A 22342-nucleotide genomic window follows, 5' to 3' on the forward strand; every position below is an offset into this window, starting at 1 on the left:
GTATAATGTGGACTGGATTGAGGACAAGTTCGGTTGAATCCATAATTCTTCTCTCCAGCTCATCGTATTGTATAAAAATGTCTGCTGATTTGTTTCAGATCACTGGATGAATGACAGAATCTTCATAGAGTTAGCAGAAATAGGAACGTGACAACAGAGCGGTGTCTCTCACATTCCATCTCTATACGTGGCTCAATAGGTTTTTCCGTCTAACCAAAATACGATATTTTGCAGTCACACCAAAGATAGTAAACCTGTGGATATTTTAATCTGTCATGTTTTGGTTTTACTATATGGAGCAAAGAATGGAGTTTAATTAGATGAGTGAAACAAGAGTGAAATTTATATTTTTTAAGAATTTTGGCTACATTTAGTGAAATACGACATATATACGGAAGAGATATAACACATTTCATATCAGAACTATTGTCCACACGGTGAGCAGGGCGGGGGTTAAACAGTAGCTTAATAATGGTCTGCTTATTTTGGTGATTTCTTCTTCTTCACTATATGACCAGTTGTCAAACAATACCTAAGGAACTATCACTAATAACACTCATTTTTATCCATTCAATATTTACTAATGAAATTTTGTGTTCGTTCTGTATGTACAGGTAGATAATTTGGAGTTCTTGCATTTATAACATTATTTTATATTTTCAATTCTTACAGTTTAGCATGTCTCTTGACTCCATGGAGGTCTGTTGATAATAATAATAATAATAATAATAATAATAATAATAATAATAATAATAATAATAATAATAATAATAATTTTTTAAATAATTTTCATTGCATATGATACATACATTACATACATTTGTTTACAAATGTATGTAATGTATGTATCATACATTACATACATTTGTAATGTATGATAAACAAATATATACGCATGTAGTGTTGTTAATATATACGCATGTAAAACGCATCTAATGATACGTACATTACATGCGTTTGATTACATATGGTACATAGTTTTTTTTTTTTTTTTTTTAAATCTTGGATGAGATGTAATTTCTCAGCTTTCATCCTCGAAGCTTACTTGTTAGCTTATCTAAGGATGACACCACTTATTATTAATAGGTTTGTTTGCTGTGTTGGGAAGCTACGAAATCAAATGTATGTTTAATAGGTTTTTTTTTTTCCATTGCAGCCGTTGATTGAGAAATTCTCTCTCTCTCTCTCTCGCACGCACGCGCGCACACACGCACACACACGCACGCGCGCACGCACACACACACACACACACACACACACACACACACACACACACACACACACACACACACACACACACACACACACACACACACACACACACACACACACACACACACACACACACACACACACACACACACACACACACAATAACTTAGAATGTATTGATGCATCGCTGAACTGGAAGCCCGAACGAATATATTGTGTTTCATTAAGTATGATATTTTGGATTCATTTTTCTTGTTCATAGTATGTCCTTAGAGCTCTTTTCAGGCTATTGTAGTTTGCAAGATTTCTGTATTAAAAAGGTAATTTGTTTATCATGTCTGGGATGTAGAAGTTTCGCGTGGCCTTTCCGTAGTGATTATTGTATTTATATGTGATATAATTAGTAGTCTGAGGTCTTGTTATACGGTATGTATTTCTGACTGTCCTGTAGTTGGCATCGAAATAATGTTTTAGCAAAGCTGCATAGTCACCTAAATGTTTTGCTTTCAGTATTTTGTGTTCTGACATTGCAGTGTATATAAAATCGTTATTGTCTCTTTGTTCCCAAAATATCAGTTTTATCATTTTGTACTGTAACGACATTAATCTATTTAGTTTGTAGGGTGCAAGGCCGGCGCTACTATTTAGGCAACTAGGCAACCGCCTAGGGCGCAAACCATGAAGGGGCACAAAACTTCAAGCTATGCTTTATTCATACTTTACTAAAATATCAAAATTAAATAGTGATATATGGTTTCGGTATCGATTCTTTTCCCTCATCCCTCACACATCACACTATTTTACTGTTTAACTCTTGGTTCTTTTTTGTTCCTTACCTAAATGATTTGAACTTACCGCTATTTAGAATTCAGTTAAGATAAATATTTTAAAATGTTAAGATTTTAAAATATTAAATTTCGGTATTTTATAACTTTTTTTTTTTTTTTGTAAATGAATTATAACAGAGAATTTTCAAATTAATTAAAAAAGGAAATAAAAAAGCCCTATTAATTTAACCTGAAAGACAATTTTATTTTGCTTAATGTCAATTAGAAACATTTTAGTTTATGAAATAAGGGGCGTACTTGTAAAATAAGGGACGCACTTGTAAACTTTGCCTAGGGCGTAAAATAACCTGGCACCGACAGTGGTAGGGTGCCAGAAAGCATACGTTGTTATAGCATATCTTAGTATATTTTGGCATAGTGCTTTGTATATTAGTGTTTTCAGGCGTATGGGAACTGTCTTTTAACCTGTAGAGTTTGCCACTTATTGTTCGGAGTTTGTTGTGTAGATGGTTTATATGGTTTACTATTCCAGTTCATATCTGCATCGAAGTAAACTCCGAGGTATCGTATTGTTTCAACCTGAGTGATTGTAGTGGTTTTGCTGTTCTGAGTGTTTTTTGTGTTGGAAAGTGGATGTTGGATGGTTATATATTTGTTATCAACTGGTCGAGTCAGTGGATTTCCGAATATCATTAATTTTGTCTTTTGTGAGTTTAGGTGTATGGAGGTTTTCGTGAGCCAGTCTGTGATCAGATTTATGTCATGTTGCATATTTGTTTGGGCTATGCCTGGCGTTATTGTGGATGGATATTATTGCTGTATCGTCTGCGTTTTGGAATATCTTACCTTTGAGAGGTAGCTGATTAATATCATGCGTGTAAATGTTGAATAGAATAATAATAATAATAATAATAATAATAATAATAATAATAATAATAATAATAACAAAAGTTAATGGCTTATTATTATTATTATTTGTTAATGAACTGAACAATTTCTTAGTTTTCATGTTATACTTATTTTGCATTAAATAGTAAAATTAATGTTTTTATTCTATAAAATATGTATTTAGTAGAAAAATAAAGTATAATTATTTTCTGTTCTAATTTAAAAAAAGAACTGCGACCCGCGATTTCCTTTTCTGAAATTCATCGTAACCTCCTACAAATAAGCGGCTATTTATTATTATTTGATTTATCCTTTCTTTTTATGGATTTTTTTTATTTTATTCATTATTTATTAATTGATTTATAAAAATAATACTAAATTCTGTAATGCCTTTTTATTCCCCAAAGGGAGTAGGTAGAATTTGCTCACCTCTAGCTCTTTAGAACACAGGTGTACTGTAAATCTTCACCCTTCACCAATGGTGAGCCCAAGCTATCAATCAATCAATCAATCAATCACTCAAGGCTTTTCATGAGATGGACAACTGCAGGCAACTGTTGCCATATTGTGACCCTAAACCCTAACATTGATTTCGTTCGTAATTGTGTGTTCTACGGTCAATTTTTGAGATGTGTAGTTAAAATCTCAGATTCCTGGAGGAAAAAAAAAACCATTCTTGTCTGTGCCAAAGACTGACTAACTCTCGGACCGTCCTGGAAAAGATTCCTCTAGTCGGCAAGTAGACACAAACCCATGATGGTCTTTCATCAGGTGCCCCGGCTATATAGATGAAAATGTCACTTTTGCATGGCTTCACGTGCACCTATTTATTTATTAGATTTGTTATTTTATTTTAATTTATTTATATTTCTGTTTTGAATCCTTTGGCATAAAATGAGCAACAGATGACAGAAGCTGCTACGCTTAGTCAGCTACTCAAAGATGACGACAGGTGAGAACGGCTTTCTCGCAAAACTTGTTTAATTACTCACATAATAAACATCAGCTTGGATTGTGTTTCTTAGGACATGAAGGATTTCACTACGTCAGTGAACTCTTTTTACTGTTCTGTCTCGAGAGAGAAGAGAAAAGTGGGATTCATCTGATTATACACCATACCAAGAAGTGGATATTTTCTTTCGAAAGAGAAGCTGATGTCACTTAACATATTCTGAATATGGAATTCTTACAGGCACTGTTCCTGTCAGTAACATTTCCCTGTTCTTCAGAATAAAGCTTTCTAGGATTATACTCTAATTTTTCTAAATCCCTCATCACTTTGTTCGCTTTGGTCATTCACTTAAAAAACTTATCTTTACATAATTATTCCGATATCAGGCATTGTGGGTCCCTGGCGGCTACGTTGGGCAATGCAAGTATTAACTCCTAACTCCTTTTTTTGAGATTAAATAAATAAATAATTAAGGCCAGCAAAGATTGATCGATTGGTAGAGCCTCTGCTACTAATGGCTCACGCAAAAAGTTAAGCAACTTTGAGCGCAGTTAGTGGATGCTGTTGGCACACTCTCCCTCGATGAGTCTTGGACTCCTTGGAGGTGTCAAATAATAATAATAATAATAATAATAATAATAATAATAATTAATAAATAAATGAGCTAACGCCTTTTATTCCCTGATAGGGTATAGGCGAGGTCTTTATATCCTATCTAACGTTTGGAGACTGAGTGGGCAGTTCAATATCCACTAGTAGCCAACCAGAGATAGCTAGCTTATGTCTATCACTAATTATAGGCGGCCAGTGATGAAGAGGCTGGCAAACAAGTACTGCCAATTCTTAGTGCCTAACCCTAACAGGATAGGTTACTGTCTGAAATAATGTGGATACTACGGTCGATTTTCTTGAGTTTACGGGATGAAAAAGTCGAGTTTTCGGGATGAAAAAGTCGAGTTTTCGGGATGAAAAAGTCGAGTTTCCGGGAGAAAAAACCTGCTTTCCCCTGCCAGAGATCGACTAACTCGGGAACCGGTCGAAGATAGGCTTAGAAAGAGTTCCTCCAGTCGGCGAATAGACTTGAACCTAAGTTCTAACTTCGAGCGACCAAGCGCAGAGGACGCAAGCGTCACATCACTGAGCTACACAGGCCTCTTTTTCAGATTAACGTCTTTCTTTTTTTCCCCGTTTCTCGTTTCCTTTTACTCTTCTCAGCATTCACACATTGATGTTCTCCGTTTGTTGCATAGCTTGTGGGCCACATTTGCCTCGCATACAGCTCTTAGGCTTGTACATTCCGTAATTGTATTTTTTTTTTTGATATTGTATTCAAATAGGCCCAAAAGTATTGTCATCCTACTAGTAGAAAATTGCCGTGCCGAATTCAGAAAGTGACACAAGAATCTGATCGTAAATACGCGTAGTTGTTGATTAAGTCTTATAATCAGTATACATTATTTTGTGGTCATCTCGAATGCTTGCCTAATCTTCTTTAAAACCACCTTACCGGCCATTATGGATCAAATACGCATCCTCATACGCTTGGTATCCATCATATATTTGAATGTAATATCAATGGTATTACAATTTTAATATGCACTTCGCATCCATGATAACTTCGACGTATATATACGTCCTGGCCGGTAGCGTGGTTAAAACGAAAACATTGCAGTTTATTATTTCATTAATTGGTAACATTTTCCACTATTAACAGATTTTTTTACAAACAAATTCACTACTGATTTATCTCTGCAAGGCATGAAAGTTTGAAAGTACCAACAACACTGAACTGGAGTGAAGGGAAGGCAGAGATTGACACCGAAAAAAACTTGATGATACTAATTGCACAGGCAGATGTAACTATATACAGTGGACCTAGCGCGAGAGGGCTACTGTAAAACTTTACAAAAGCAGAACAAAGCTCGTGGATAAAAAGGCATTTATTCCACGGTCAGCATCTTCTTCACGTTCTTTCTGCAATTTCTTTAAAGAATTACTCTTGGTGGAATCATTTCTCCTCGTGATTTCAGATCAGGCTCCTAAGGGTGTCCCTGCATTTCATCTGTCAACTGATGTCCATGAGCGTTGCTTTTCTTTCCTGTACATGGTTTTAGAGTCACCATTTCGACTGGTCCACTTACCTTTCCTTTCCAGGGCATGAATTGTTCTGCTATTTTAGTGGTCTTCACGAGTAAAGTTATAAGCACAAAGCACACATACACATTCTAGTGAGGGCTGCCTAACCAATGACGATGTCACTAACACTTAGTTTCCTACATTGATAAAAACAGAAAAGCCGTTAGCAATATATATATTGCTAACGCCTTTTATTCACTGTAGATTAGGATGACCATATTTCCTTGAGACAAAAATGGGAAATTGGGATTGCAAAAACGGGACAGGGGTTATGTAATATTTTGTATTCATGAAAAAGTAAGAGGATAAAAAAAAAGTTTTATTATATAAACATATTGAACATTGTTCTTCTGTCACTGAAGAATAATGTTCAATATTATTCTTCAGTGACAGATCCCATACAAAAATTAAGGTAGACCTTAGAGGGGAACTGTATTTCACCACGATCGTACCATGAAAATTTTGCAGATGAAGTGATCTTACACAGCAAATTTCAGTCTTTCAACATCCTATTATAAAACTTCTTATACTCCATGACACAATTTTGTCTTACAACTAACATAGCCCTCATTGTCTCAACACTTAATCTAGATTTCTCCTTTGACCACATACTGTTCATAACAGAAAACATTCCCTCAACAGGTGCTGTACTTCCTGGAAGACAATGAATAAACTCTACAATATTACAAAAGTGTTGAAAGTCTAGGCGTTTTTCGCTCATTTCAGAAAAAATCTCTACTTTTGTTCCATCAATTGTCCAGTTAAATAAATTTGAATTCTTTTTGGAGATCGCCATTAAAATTGTTGTTTCTCCTCTTTGACATTGATAAGACTTAAAACTTTAAAAAATATGAAATTTAAACCACAGGCATTGAATAACAAAGCCACCGGTTAGCATACAGGCAAAACAAAAACTAACGCTACAGCAGAACAGACGCCGCGTCTGAGAACCGCGAGTGTTGCCAGCATGCATTTTTTATTTTCTCTGAATAAATCACTGCAGATATCGATATTTAGTATCGAACAATGCGACTCCATGGTTATACAATTACTGGTATCTATGATATTGATATACGATTACAGGTTATGAATAATAATTTATGATTGACCAATATTAAAGTATATTTATAGTTTTTATTAAAAACAGGACAAAATTGACATTTTTATTAAAACAACGGGACCGCCGGGAAATATGAAAAAAAAAAAAACGGTACATTTGGTCAGCCTACTCTAGAGTAGGCGACTCCGTTTTAGCTCTATGACTTTTAACTCTTGAAGACTGAGGAGACAGTTCAGTCGGAGATAACTAGCCAAGACTATCACTAATTATAAACGGCATCTGTTGAAGTGCATCAGACAAGTGTCGCCATCTCGTGGTGCCTAACACTTGCAGTATATTATTTGTCTAAAAGTGTTGTTCTACTGTCAGTTTTCTTGAGTTTATGAGGAAAAAAACCTAGTTTCAGCGAGGAAAAAACCTCATGCCCAAGATCGATCAACTCGGAAATTTTTGGAAGAAAGGGTGAGAAGAACGACTAGACGGCCTAACGCATTGAATGCAAACGCCATTTCTACAAGGCTACACTAGAGTAACTGTCAACTAGACATAATACTATTTTTATTTAATAAAAAAATAAAATCTAAAAACTTTTTTTTTTACTTTAAGAAACTAAAATTTAAGTAACGAAAATTAATGTAAAAATATAGATTTCAAAATATCAATGTTGTTTTAACTGTTCTTGAATTCTTTGGAACGGTTCTTACACAAACGAAATGTTCTACTATTAACCACTTTGTGAAATTTCTATTGGGACATACCATTAAAATGGGTGTCTTTCGTGAGTACATTTTTTTCTTGACGAGTAGGATTTTTGCCTAATTTGTCGTGGCTTTATATGTTTCAATTTGCAATTATAAAAGATCTCAAATGAGTTATTTAATTTAGATGTGAAATTTTTTCGATTGGAAAGAAACACAAACAGCAGTGATTGACGAGGACATCTGTATTTATAATTCTTAGAATGGTTACAATTCTCCAAACCATCACAGGCTGTACACAGAAGGAGATCACACACACTTCGCCGCATCTTCATACATCAGAATCTTAGCTAAAGTGTTACTCTCCTCCTTCTTGGGGGAAATAATCTCAAAGGAACTGAGATTCGTCTTTCAACGAAGTGTGACAAACACAAGGGACACACGCACGCACGCACGCACACATGCACTCACGCACACATACAAAAAGAATAATAACACAGTAATAACATCACCGGAGTCGTCATGGAATGTGATCAAGGAACTTTAGAATGCTGTGGCCTGAGAGATATTCCACACTGCCCTTGCTGCTCAGTCATTCGGGAATCTTCTGGTTGCGAAACAGTTTTTCTGGCTCTGCTTTCTATCTTTTTCTAGTTCTAATTGGTCTCTCTTTTCTAGTGTGACAAAGACATTTCAATGTGCACGTGAGGCTTTGTTTGCGTGTATTTCTGTGTATGTATGAAAGATAGAGAGAGAAAGAAATTGAATTCACTGCAGATCCACTGAGTTCTTATCTGCTGCAGAATTTTGATTTGTGATCGTCCATCGAAACTCTTAATATCTTTCCTTTACTCACAACCAGAAGTCCGTCAATTCCAACAAGTCACACTTGAGGGACCATGCTATCACAGTTGGGATCAATAGAACTTTTCGATGTCGAAGGCTGTAAGAGTCGAGGATGAAAATAAGGGTGAAATCTCAATCCCGGATAGAGTCCAGAAAGGTGAAGTCTAGAAGTGTACAGACTGGAGGCGGAGGCAGGTAGCGGAGAACTGGCACCGGACACTGCTGCTAGGGATGTGAAAGGTAATGACGCTGCTCTTTGGGTCGTCGAAGCCGCTGCTGCGGCGGCTGCGGCTGCAAGGGCACTGTTACCGACCCCATCGGTGGAAGAGTTGCTCACAGGAACACCGTTGCTGACGCCCGAACTTCCAGTTACCATGGATACGGGTGGAAAGAATGTCCGAGGGAGACCGAAGTAAAGGCCGGCGAAGTTAGCAGCGGTCTGTTGCGGATTGGCCATCAGAGAAGACAACTCGGCAACACTAAGTGGGACCCCAGGAAACTTCCAAGGCGTTCCAGCTTGACTGGCCATCAGCAGGAGGTCACTGCTAGTAGGAACTCGGGCCAAAGCTGGAAGAAAAGGAAAAGCAATTTAATGAACATTGTTACTCTTTTTTGTTGTTTTGTTTAGCAAGCATAAATTACATCAGTACCACGACTTGTGTGGGATTCAGTTCCGAGGTGGCTCATATTTTCCACCAGTTTGTGACTTGCTAAACTACTCCCCTTCCATTCTTCATTATGTAACAGAAGACGGCGTTTACGGATGAATCCTCACCTCTTCAACTCGAGTATTAAGCAATGTTAGTTGGCAACCAGGCTGCCATTTAATTTGTCTTGATGCATTCATTCAACTTCTGTACAAACATGAAATTAAAAAAAAAAAAAAAAAAAAAAAACTCCTTTGTAAAATCTCCACATATATCTAGGACAACAGTCAATAATCTTTCATATCATTTTATATGAAAACTCGCTAAGGCTTGTCAGATCGAAATATTTCTTTATATATTTTATTAATAAAATCTTATGTTTTACGGGTACATATTTTTTTATTATTAGTTTTAAAAAAAAAGTATTCCTCAATCTTCAACATGCAATGGTACAGTGCACGCTCATTTCGGTACTTGGCACCATACAAAAAACTCGGTTTTGTTTGTACAATAAACAGTCATCACTTAACAGCGTATAACACACTTCTGTAGTGATTCCAACAAGCATTTTAGCTGCATGTAAATTAGTTTTTTTTATTATTATTATTTTAGAGAAGCTAAGACTACTCTAAGTGTAAAATTATTTCCCCTACATCATTGCCACTGGAAATGTGTTGCGATACCAGAGGTCCGAGCATTAGGTTATTCTATATTTGGGTGTTTCTACATTTGGAAACAGTGTGCTTTTAAAATTTTAATTATCTAAATTTCATAGCATTTAAGTGAAATATTTTATTTGTTGGGGAAGGGGGGGGGAACAATTTTAGTTTCTGCAAGAAAGTAGCAGAAATCATAGGGTTAACATCAATTGAAGTAACTTCGATTTTATTTTTCCGCTTAGTTCAAACATAAACACAATATCATGTACGAATAATTAGATATGTCAGTTATGCATGTAGTGAGTTCATTTTCCGGTTTACTTTAGTTCTTTATGATTCTACATCGTCATGTGTAATTGCAACTTGCGAATGTTATGTTAATAGAGTTCTTCCACTCTCGCAACGGCCATTATTGCATTACGCAGTTAATCAAATAACGTAATTGAATTGGTTTGCCGCATTCTGCACTATTGCTTATGAGACTTATAAAATATTCATTTCAGAAGTGCGTGATGTGGTTTACTGTGTGGATATAATAAAAATAATATTCAAAACATTTTATCATTCCTTCCAGCTTCACCTTTTTTTTTTTTTGGTATAAATTGGCTACTTAGTGTGCGCATTGAATAAATAAAATCTTACCAAACGACGCAAGCTACAAACAATTAGAGGCCTAAGTTACACTCACTATGTCACGGTCTTGGCTCATGTAATCTATTGGTTTACGTATTCAAATCGTTATAGAGTGACATCACATGATTCATCATCCTCCTTTAAATGGTAGTATCTTTCCTCGCACAGAATAGATTTACCAACGTGGTTAATTACCGCATTTTTCAAACCATAGCTTAATTAACACTTGAACATGATTGAACGTTCGCTGATTTGGCATTTACATTCTGGGAAAGCATCCAGTAGCGAAAATGCTTTAAGGTCGTCATGTTCTGACGAGCAAAATAATCTCTGAATAGCACACCGATTAAAACAATATACATACAGTATATTCATTACTTTAATTTAATTTACTGATTAGACGATCTTTTTCTATGCTTATTTATTTATTTATTTATTTATTTATTTATTTATTTTAAAGCCGATCTCGTATCCGAATTAGCCGACCTTCAGAGTAGGCAAAGAGTGTTTTATTTCTCTCGGAAACGCAACTTTTTTTAATCTTGCAGTTTTAAAATAAATAAATAAATCACCAGCAAATTCACACTACTTCAAACCATAACACTACAAGGATTTTAAGAACACGAGATTGTGGCAGGTTAACCATTCTGTACCTTCAAAGTCTTCAAAATTATCAGTTGCCTTAAACTCAACTATCGGTGATAATTGAAGGTGGAGGCTGGCTGCCTATTAATTTCCAAAAGTTAGGAATAAAAGACTTCTATCAACTCCCTTTAGGGATCAAATGTGTTGGATGACATATACTCAAAGGGATTCTACAGAATTCAAATCATATCTCCTCTTCGAGACATATTCTTGACTTTTGCTTTCCTGTAAATCATGTCCTCGTATAGCTGCCTTTATTACTCAGCATTATCGTGTTGAAATATGATGAATTTCGTTACACGGTGACGCTGTTCTATAGCACTGGTTCATCATATTGCCCAAATGTTAGTCTGAGTCGTGATGCTGAAAGATTCCGGTTCGAAACAAGAAAAGCGATCCCGCGCACAATATTTGCTCCTCGAAACTTCGTTGTAGGGGTGATGAACTTGATGACAATTTTAACCCATTCTATCTTTATTAGTCGCTTAGTGCTCCATAAGCTCAATTTCCATGAGACCAGAGTAACATAAAGATGGTGTCCGTTAGAACAGTTTAGGGAACATTAGTTTTTGTGGCCTCTGTTATGATAACTAAGGGTGACAGACAATGATCCTGCTTCCTATAACTTTAATCGGAATTTCAGGGATTCTTTAGGCACAATGAAGACGTCAATTATGATTTTTAAGAAAAGCAACTGATAATGTGTCCGATAAAATGCCAGTTTCTAGTAGCTTTACACAACAATTCGCAACTTATCTGCACGGTTTTATATCTTCCCTTTTTCATGTATTTTTTTAATGACTGAATGTAGGACTTACTCAAAATAACAAATAAATGCACCTCATGGCAAGACTGCTGAATGCTTGGGAGTCAAATACTTGGTAAGCTGCACCTCTTTTCATTGAGTCATACTTTGCATTTATTTGATGTTATCGTTATAAGACGTGGTGGACTGTAATCTTAACGATGCTGCCAGTCTAACTAGTAGTATCAAAATGTCCGTCTTGCATGAGGGAAATCATACACTGTCGGAAGGGTTTCCCTCCCGGAAACTCGAGTTTTTCATACCACAAAACAGGCAAACAGGGGAGAAGGTTATCATATAAGAAAAAAACTGGAGGAAAAAAAAGAGGCAAAGAGAGACCAGTATATAGGTACAGAGTCAGATCAAAAATATTCGTACACCACTAGCAGTGGACATACATACCACAAACATAGCTCAAAAGGTGTAAAAGAAAGTACAAGGTTCTGTAACCTTTATAGACAAACATTACCAATAACACTAGCCTCATAGCTTGCGCTGTTTCAGTCGCAGTGCCAAACAAACCAAAGATGGGAGAAAAATCAAATAATTCATGCCACGTCATGTCATATCTTTCACAGATTCGAATGGATATTCAACTGAGAATTCAACCTTTCAGAATCTATTGTCTGAACAGGGTTCCCTCGTCACTCACTAGACATTCATTATGGAAAGTCAGGTTTCGATTTTTTTTATGATTTTAGCGTCCATTATGACCCAAGTAGTATATGTGGAATCCACCCTAGCAAAAGAACATTCTTTTCGATATGAGCATGTATAACTGCTATAAGTTAGCAATGCCTAAGTGGGTAGCGGCAGGTAATCTTCACCCAATCAGCTGATGACACTCACAGAGATAGTAGGTGACTTGGATGGTATGCCTACTCAATTATCTGATCACATCAGTAGATTGCTGAACTTGTCTACGACTTCAATCGCTCACATGGTGCGATATGATCTCAGTCATTTCTGCGCTAATTATTAAAGCCCAAGCCAGCCAGTCAAAGAACTATTCGATTTAAATTGATCGAATTTCAGTTCCAGTTCATCCCACAGGTGTTCGACGGGGTTAAAATTAGGGCTCTGTGCAGTCCAGTCAAGTTCCTCAAAATCCATATAATCAATCTCTTCCTGCACAATCATCGCCTTGTGAATGAGGACCCTGTCGTGCTGATACAAGAAAAGGTCTTCAACGAACTGTAACCATAAAGTTGGAAGTGCAGAATCGTCTAGAATGTCACTATAGGAAGAGTATTAAGATTCTCCGTGACGGGAATTAGTGGCACAGCCCAAACCATGAAAACACCTCCAGACCATGAGGTATCCTCCACCAAACTTACAATTGGTACAATACCATCAGTCAGATAGTGTTCTCTTGGCATTCACCAAACCCATACCGGACTTCCAGATGGTGGAGCGTGATTCTTCTCTCCAAAGAACACGTTTCCACTGCTCCAGAGTTCAATCGCGTCAAGCTTTATACCACTCCACCCTACGCTTGGCTTTGTACTTGTTAATGTTAGGCTGGTGTGCGACCATGGAAATCCATAGTCTTCAGCTTCCGGGTAACAGTTATGATGCTGGCATGAAATCCATACCACAAACATACCACATACAGTTATGAAACAGTTATGATGCTGGCATTTGCTTTCAGAAGCATTTCGGAGGAACTCATTAGCGGGTGTTTCAACCGAGGGAAAGCATTTTTTTTTGTGTGTGTGTGTGTTGCTGTTACTCCTAGCCGTTTCCACTTCACAATAATATCACTTTTAGTTGATCGGGGAAACTGGCAACAGGAAAAAAATTTCTCGAACTGAGTCGTTGTTGCTACGTCGAAAGTCACCGAGATCTTCAGTACGATCCATTTTACTGGTAATGTTTGTCTATGAAGGTTACAGAACCTTGTACTTTCTTTTACACATTTTGAGCTATGTTTGTGGTATGTATGTCCACTGCTAGTGGTGTCCGAATATTTTTGATCTGACCGTGTACCTATATATTGGTCTTCCTTTGCCTCTTTTTTTTTGTCCATTTTTTTTTCTTATATGATAACCTTCCAACATGATCAAATTGGCTTGAATACTTTTAAAGGTTGCAATTACGTCAGATATGCAGAATATCCTTATCTTCAGTTTCATTGTAAGCTTTGTTCTTTCGTTTTTTATATTGTTTCCTCCATTTCTAAGTTTTTTTCAAAAGCCTCCAGAACGTTTTGTCACCTCAATTCATAATATTATTCTTCTTTATTATTTCTTATTCCCATGACTTCTGCTTAATTTTGTACAATCAGATATCTTCTGGAAGTTTGTTGCAATGAACAGCTACTCTTTTCTTGTTTTACTTTTTGCCTACTATTTTTCATTAATTTAAAACTACGCCTGAAATATTCAATCTTGGGAAAATTTGATAATATTCTTATAATTTATTTCAATTCTCATCTTGTGAACTTCATCAAGTGCTGTTCTTCCTTCTGTGCTTTTTTTATGAACCACAAAATCAAAGTTTTCTCTTATAAGAGCGTCCACTGATACTGGTTATTAATCTACTTGCTCTTTTCTGCTTTGTCCAGCAAAAAAAAAAAAAAACCAGCTGACGCCTTTTTATTCCCGTATACGGGGAGTAGGCGAGGCCATTTAGCCCTATCTAACTTTTGGAGACTGAGTGGGCAGTTCAGTCTCCACTGGTACCAATCAGAGACAGATGGCCCAAGGCTATCACTATTTAAGCGGTACACAGTGAAGAGAGACGGCTCAAATGTGCCGCCATCTCGTGGTCCCTAACCCTAACACAAGATATTTAATGTCTGAAATAATGTGGGTTCTACGGTCGATTTTCTTGAGTTTCCTGGAGGAAAAACCTGCTTGCCCGTGCCAGAGATCGACTAACTCGGGAACCGGTCGAAAAAAGGCTTAGAAAAATTTCCTCTAGTCGCCGACTAGACTCGAAACCAAGTCTTCCTTCGTGCGGCCAAGCGCCGTGGTGTGCAAACGCCACATCCACTGAGCTACACATATTCGAATTATTTGGATTACTCCAAGACGATAGCCTTGATACCAGAATATTTTGTCTGTTAATGGCATGAAGATAGACGTTCTGTTGTGGTAAAGAAATAACTCTGCTTGTTTGTCTATTTTGTGGGATGAAAAATCTCGTGTTTCAGAGAAGAAAAAACACTCTCACCTTCTATGAAACTCATATACGTAACTCTGTTTCAAATGAAAAGACTTGGTGAAGATTCTTTTTCTATTCCTAGTTGAATTCGAAAGCAGATTTTTAACTTACATGTCGCGTCCTTCGATTGCTTTCTGCAGTATATTATGTTTTCTTTTTATGCAGTGAGCCAACTGTAGAAAGAGAGCTTCTTGCATGTGAGGACTCTTTATTCGTCGCACGCACGCACGCACACAAAGAGAGAGAGAGAGAGAGAGAGAGAGAGAGAGAGGAGCACATTCTTTATGTAGCACTCATGCCGCTATATCAGTCTTTTCACAACTCATAATTATGCCCTTTCGTGTTTTAAATCGGAAAACCGAAATATTTCTACCAGTAGACCAGAATATTTATAAAACCCGATTAATAATTGCGTGAGGTGAAACTAAAATTGGCCGCATTTATTTTTTCCGATAAGCTTAATGGACAGGCCGCATTGCTTTAAAATTATTCATTGAGGTAATTCTCATAATGCGTATGTTGTTAATAATTCTAAAGACCCACATCTCTGTTATTTGAACAAGAATGAAAGGTAACGCGCAGAAACTATTTCCGAAATTTGGCATTTTTAAATCGAAAAAAATACACTTATACCGACTGGAACGCACATTTGAGAGTAATGTTACTGTGGGTTGAATTTTGAAACAGCGCGTAGGTTCCCAGAAAAAAAAAGAATCCACAATTTGGAAAGCTAGTGACAAATAAATAAAAAAAAGAAATTTTAATTTTGCACGTGCATATTTCACACCTTCACATTCTTCCAACGGAACTCAACCCAGTTTTGTTTTCGACAATTCCCTAATATAATTTTAAAATGTTGTCAACTGAATTAACTGACACACCAAAATCATATTCTCTCCAACCATACGTGCCGATGTCTTGAGTGGCCCAACACTCAACTTGCGGGAGTAGCCAAGACTTTTTGGCTACGGAAATCATTGCTTTGCAATCGAAAATAGAGTGTAACGGGAAGTTTCTATAAAATCTCGCTGAATGTATTTGATCTTAAGTCGTCACTGTTGTTGTTACTGGCCTGTTGCATCCTGCTACCTCCTGCTGTTCCTGTGATATCGCTCCACCACTTCTCCTGTTTTCCTCTTGATCTCATGCTCTCTCTCTCTCTCGAAAGATAAACAAATACTGTTCACCTGTAAATTTTTATAATTTTGTATTTTTGCAAAACTCATTTGAAGTCCACCAGTTTTTTTGTGCTGTTCAGTTCGTTTATGACCTCCAATCAATTCGGTGGGACCTTCTGAGAAGATGACAATATCATCAACAAATACAAGACTATTTAGTCTTTTTCCTTAGATACTGATATCCTCGTGGATCCAGTGAAGGTTTTCTGACGGTATGTTCAAATTAGCAGTAAAAAGTCTAGCGGTTATTTGGTCAGCTGGAAAATAATTTCCCTTTCCACTGTGCAGCCGAGCCTCTGTACCTCATTTTGTTTTGACAAGTCCTTCGATTAGAAAGACCCGGATTCGAATCCCATCTATGACGTGAGGAACCTTTATCAGGTTATGGTGAGTTACCAGTCTCATGTGGAGGTAGAGGATTTTTCTCCTGGAAACTCGGGTTTTTCGTCCCTCGGAACAGTCAAACCAGTCCTGTGAACATTCAGACATAAAACAGTCTGATTCTAACCATCACTTAAGATGGTTAGAATCCCCTTGTCCTTAGGGGATTCTAACCATCTTAAGTGATGAAATGGGCTGAAGGAGACTGTGCAACTGTTCACTTTTTGCGAATGTTTTAATAGAGTATATAAAAGAGCAACTTGAGCCATGGCATCAAATGCTTTATTATGATCGATAAAAAAAGCAAAAATGCGTAGAGATTTATTACTTTCACTATTCTATTCTCTTCCCTCAGCCATACGGCTCGTGGGGGTAGCCATATGCTACCATACTAGGGAAATGATTATTGGCAAGATGATTTCCCGTTACCTTCCTTGCCATACTATATCCTATGATTGTAGCCTGTGTGTTCACGGGGGCGGTTTGCCTGCTTGCGGGATTTTCATCCAGATAAACTGGGGAAAAAATACTGCTGTCCACGCCCAAGACCAGTTAACTTGGCTATAGCTGAAAAAGATCCTTAAGCTCCTCACGTCGTCGACAGGAATCGAACCAAGGACACTCCTTCCCCGGACATATGGTTGCGAAGCGCATAGCCACGACACATTTATTATATTTTTCAAATATAATGGGCGAGGACGTTTAACTAACTTTTGAATGCTATTGGAAGCCAATCTCCGCCTTTAATTCTCAAATGATCCGAGGCTATCAGTGATTTTCTTGACTATCTGGAGAAGAGAATACGGCGGAGAAGTGCCGCCATCTCGTGTTTCATAATTCTAACTATATATTGTTTCTTCCTCAACTCCTCTGTCCCTTAGGATGGGTAGCGTCCCCTGATTACTACAAATTAATGCAGACGACACATCACTCCTCTGCTGCATCCCGTAAGGGCAAATATGTTTTGGCTGTAGATTTGTGTGTTCACGAGGCTGGCTTGCTATTCTGAGGGACGAAAAACCTGAGTTTTCTAGAGAGAAAAAATCCTCTACCGCCCTATGAGACCGGCTAACCTACCATTTGATTCTATGCATATAGTGTATGCTATTGTGTGAAATAGAGTGAGCTCTAAAGTCGATTTTCTTGAGATGCGTAGTTTTAAAAAAACAGAGCAGTAAAACTCATTTGATATTTTTGAGATCGTTTTATTGTAAATATTACACCAAGTAAATATCGCTCGATGTGATATTCTCAATTCACAATAAAATCGCATTTGTGGAGTCTGAAGTTTTATGATGATTAAAGTATAACTAAAATAACACCCATGACGCTTAATTCTAAACCAATGCCCACTGGTTTAGGGGTACGTTCAATTGAAGTCATTCAGCGTTCATTTCTTGCCTTTATAAATTTTGGATCGTCACGCAGCTCTGTCGCTGGTATCAGCTCGTGAACGATGAAGCCATTCTGATAAATTTCGCAGCATAGCGCAGTTCTCTACGTAAGTGGAGTATAAAAATACAATGTAGTCTGATAACTCCACTCCTCTGCTGCACAATGGATTTTACTGGATGATCTAACATCTAAAAAAAAAGCGGTTATGGCAATGCCATGATACTGTCCGACCGCATAAGCGAGAGCCATCGTTGGCAGACCGCCAAGAAGAGTCAATTCATGTTGAAGGGGAAAAAGAAATAAGGCGATGCACGATTTGGTCACCAACACGCGAAATCACGTGCTTTATACGTAACATTTTCCAACTGTTATACAAGCAAAATAGTTATCACTTTAAAAACAACATGATGATAAAAGGGAAGTTAATTTTCCGACGTGTAATTATAAATAACTCATCCCACAAGAGATTGATTACCCTATTATCGGATAGATTCTCCTTCTTCTGACATGCGCAGAAGTGTCGAAGGGTCTCGTATCTGTGGGCGTACTATAAGCATCATTACGGGGAAGTAATTTATGAAAGTATATTTGATACCGGCGTAAAAAAATACTAACCTGCAGCTCCTGCGAAAGGATGTTGATCAAGGGAAAGTTCTCCAGTCACGAGGGCACGAAATGGGGAGTGTCGAAAAGCATGTTCCCGCAGCAGTGTCTCTACCGATTCCCTGAAATAAGAAATCATACTTAGAGCACCTACAGGGTATTATATTAAGGGAAAAGAATCCTATAATAAATCCTCTAATCTTACTCGGCACCGATAGCTGAGTTTATGACTAGCGATGAATTTTTTGAAATCAGGGGGGTGGAGAGAAACAGAACAGACAACCATTGTCATTTCGTATTATAAATCCTAACCGCTATGTTATTGTTTTTTGAAACAGTTGAGTTCTACGTCCATTTAGCTAAGATGGAGGATTAAAAACCCAACTTCCAACGAGAAAATTATTACTTTCCAGTGTCAAAAAGCAAGTTACTCTAGAACAGGCTGTAAAAGTTGAGAAAATTTTTGATAAAGAAAAAAATTTTGATAGAGAAAATTTTTCTCTGTTCGGCGACTAGAATCGAACCTGTAACGATATTTCCATTGGTGGAATAGCATTATGACTCAGAACCGTTATTATGTGCCTACACAGGCACCTAATGCGTTTTGCGAAAAAAACAACATTTAATTAAATTAAATAAAACAAATAAATGAATGAATAAATTAAATAAATAAAAACATTTCTGGGAATTATTTGATTAACTTCAAAATCCTTTATTTATTTATTTTCAATTTCATAATTAATTCGCAAACAGCGCCGACAGAAATGCTCTACCTCATAAACATGGGACTTCATAAGTGGTCTGTTTTATCAGGAATTAGATGCAAGAGCTAGGATTGGCGTATTAATATACACACCTTAAAGCAATATAAGAAATTGGCGTCCTCTAAGATGTCGGAACCTCACGTTGCGATTATCGAATTGTGATTATTCATACATAAACATGAGCGCTTGCAACATCCAGTATGACTTATATTTGCAAAAACAATTAAGACAAATAAAAACGAGTAAGACTTTGAGCCTGAAGTGGCTTGAAATTGAAAATATGTCTTGCTTATAGTTTAACAAAAGAAAGAAATAACAAATATGACTTTTTACAAGCTTCGTCTGATGTTTGAATCACATTAATTCTTTCGTTGATGAGAATCCTCTCTCGCCTCTCCTTAAGTTGTGTAAGATAGAATAATTGAAATAAGTTTTCATCTATCACCAATACTACTACAACTAATAATACTAACAACAATTAATAAATAAAAAGGCCTCAAATGGCTTTGGTATCCACAGCGCTTGACCTAAGTTTTAAGTTCGATTCTGGTTGCTGAGTAGAGGAACATGATCTAAGCATCTTTTCCTTTGACGAGTTCTCGCATTATTCGATCTCCCCCCGCCCCACCGCAAACTTGGGGTTTTAACACTGTTTCAGACAATAATACACAGTGTTAGGTGAAGTACCACAAGATGGAGACACTTATCTGTCGTACTGTCTTCTCCAGATGCCAATTAAAATCATGGATAGTCTTAGGCCAGCTATTATGACTGGCGAAGGATGAAGACTGTGTTTCTCAGTTTCCAATAGTTATGGCTAAACGGTCTCGTTACTACATTTATTTTCTATTCATTTATAATAATACATTTTTTTGGTTATGATCCTGAGCAAGCCTGGTAGTTTTGTCCATATTAAACGCCAAAACCAAGAAATAAATAAAGAATTTTAATTACATTCAAATAAGATTGCTTAAGGTTATTTCTTTAGGTTAGATATAAAGTTAGTTATTTCTTTAGGTTTTTAGCTACTTTAGACTTTCAATAAAAGAGCTCTGTCTTTGGTATCTGAAGGAGGGTTCTCTGTATTTATTTTTTAAAAAATATCACTGCAATAGTAATCAATAGAATACCCTTCCACTGCACACATACACTACAACTCTCTAAAACATGTTAATGAAAATGCATAACACATGGATAGGATTTCATATGGTTCTTTTGGGTTAAGTCTCACATTAAAGCGACTTAGAATGTACTTTGTGTGTGTGTGTGTGTGTGTGTGTGTGTGTGTGTGTGTGTGCGTGCGTGTGTGTGTGTGTAATTTTCGTTCTTACAACTTGTCTTTCTCATTTTAATGTTTTTATCACTGAATCAAAGCAGCCACAGAGTTTGCCTTTTCTCTTCTTTACATTTTAATCTCTCTGTCTGTCTATCTGTCTCTCTCTCTTTCACTCTCTCTGTTCCATCAGTGGTCCCGGTTATCGATGTTGCAAGATCTCATTAAAAACGAACCAGCTCAGACCTGAGAGTAATCATGGAAAGCTTGGCACATCTCTCATTCACCAAGTCCGCTTCTTCGTCACCTTCTTGAATACAAACAGACTTCCGTAGCTCCCCTGCCTAAGAAATCTGCCAGGGTGGCCGTCCGAGTACCGGATGAACAGGGTCGTTCATCAGCCTACCTGTCACGGGCTGGTTGCGAACGTGCGAAAGCACCAGAGGGGGTAATTCTGGAGGGGAGGAGTGATCTGTTGGTTGCATTCTGCCATTAGCACCTGGCCCGATGCTATCACCGCTGGTCGAAAGTCGGGGTTCGTTTTGAAAGGGAAAACTACAGAGTAGGTCGAGGTAGAAAAGGAAACGGGAGGGGAAAAGGACACTAAATGTATTTTGTGTGCGTTGGAAAAGGGACGGTCAAGAATTTCTTCAGACTCTAAATGAGTTCCAATGTTCTTATTTTCCAATAGAGACAAAAAAAAAGTATATAGGAGCATCCTGTAAAAAATTCAAAACCTAAGTTAATAATTTCATTGGATTCCAACACATACACATCCCTGAAAGCTTAACCCTTGAAACAAACGCTGAGTATGATTTTAGGTAAGCAGTAAAGTATATATTCATCATCACAACAACATTGTGTAAAAATTCTTAAGGCATTTACATTCTTTTGTTATCCCTATCACGAAACGCTTTTGACACTAAATCATTCCCTTAGCTTCTGAGTCGAATGTTGGGATGAAAAAGGAAGCATTGATAGGGATTTCATTGGAATAACGTGCATTTAAGAAGAGATGTTTCAAAAGATAACGATTGGAAGAAAAACAAAACAGCAAGTTCTAGACTTAAATTGTGAAGCCGTAGCAACCAGCCATGGTTATGTTTTAGTTTCGAGGGAAAGTGAACAAGTGAGAAAACAATCAGAGCATATTGGTTCCAGATGGTTTATAAATCAAGTTAAATATTTTCTTTTGCGCTGAGTGCAGTCAAGATTTTTTAGGTAATGCTTAGAAACTCTACGCACGTTCTTTTTTAAAGAACCAATCAGTCGTACACGAATAAACATGGAATGTTTGAGCACTAAGGTTTGTCAGTGAACTAAAAGAAACGAGAGCGGACTGTCGTCAACCAAACTATGGATAAGATATGAAAGCAGTATTTTTGATGCATGGAATGGCACTCCAGAATCGGGAGAGGAATCTGAAGCGAGGAGGCTGTCCAGTATGATGTGCAGTGAATGACGGACAAAAAGTATGTTCAATTACAAATGGTAGAAGGCAGACCATAGGAGTGCAATTCATCGATCAGGCCTTTATGAAATACCCGATCAAATGTTCTGGATATGATAACCGGAAGTGCATGGTACGGGATCAAAGATCCGCAATGGATT

General features: G+C 37.1%; 1 protein-coding gene across 1 annotated transcript in view; it reads right to left on the reverse strand.

The window, feature by feature from the left end:
• Window positions 1-8617: 8617 nt before the first annotated feature.
• The window catches only part of LOC150103638 (T-box transcription factor TBX20-like), a 129851-nt gene continuing 116126 nt past the window's right edge, over window positions 8618-22342 (reverse strand). The window contains exons 5-6 of the mRNA XM_090398502.1: window positions 18707-18816; window positions 8618-9147 (exon numbers count right to left, since the gene is read on the reverse strand). Of these exons, the coding sequence (XP_090254628.1) occupies window positions 8618-9147; window positions 18707-18816 (640 nt within the window). The remainder of the gene's footprint in view (window positions 9148-18706; window positions 18817-22342) is intronic.

This window comes from Typopeltis vanoorti, chromosome 9 (genome assembly GCF_054136105.1).
Source record: "Typopeltis vanoorti isolate ZY-2024b chromosome 9, IOZ_Tvanoo_1.0, whole genome shotgun sequence".
In the NCBI taxonomy this organism is placed as follows: Eukaryota; Metazoa; Arthropoda; class Arachnida; order Uropygi; family Thelyphonidae; genus Typopeltis; species Typopeltis vanoorti.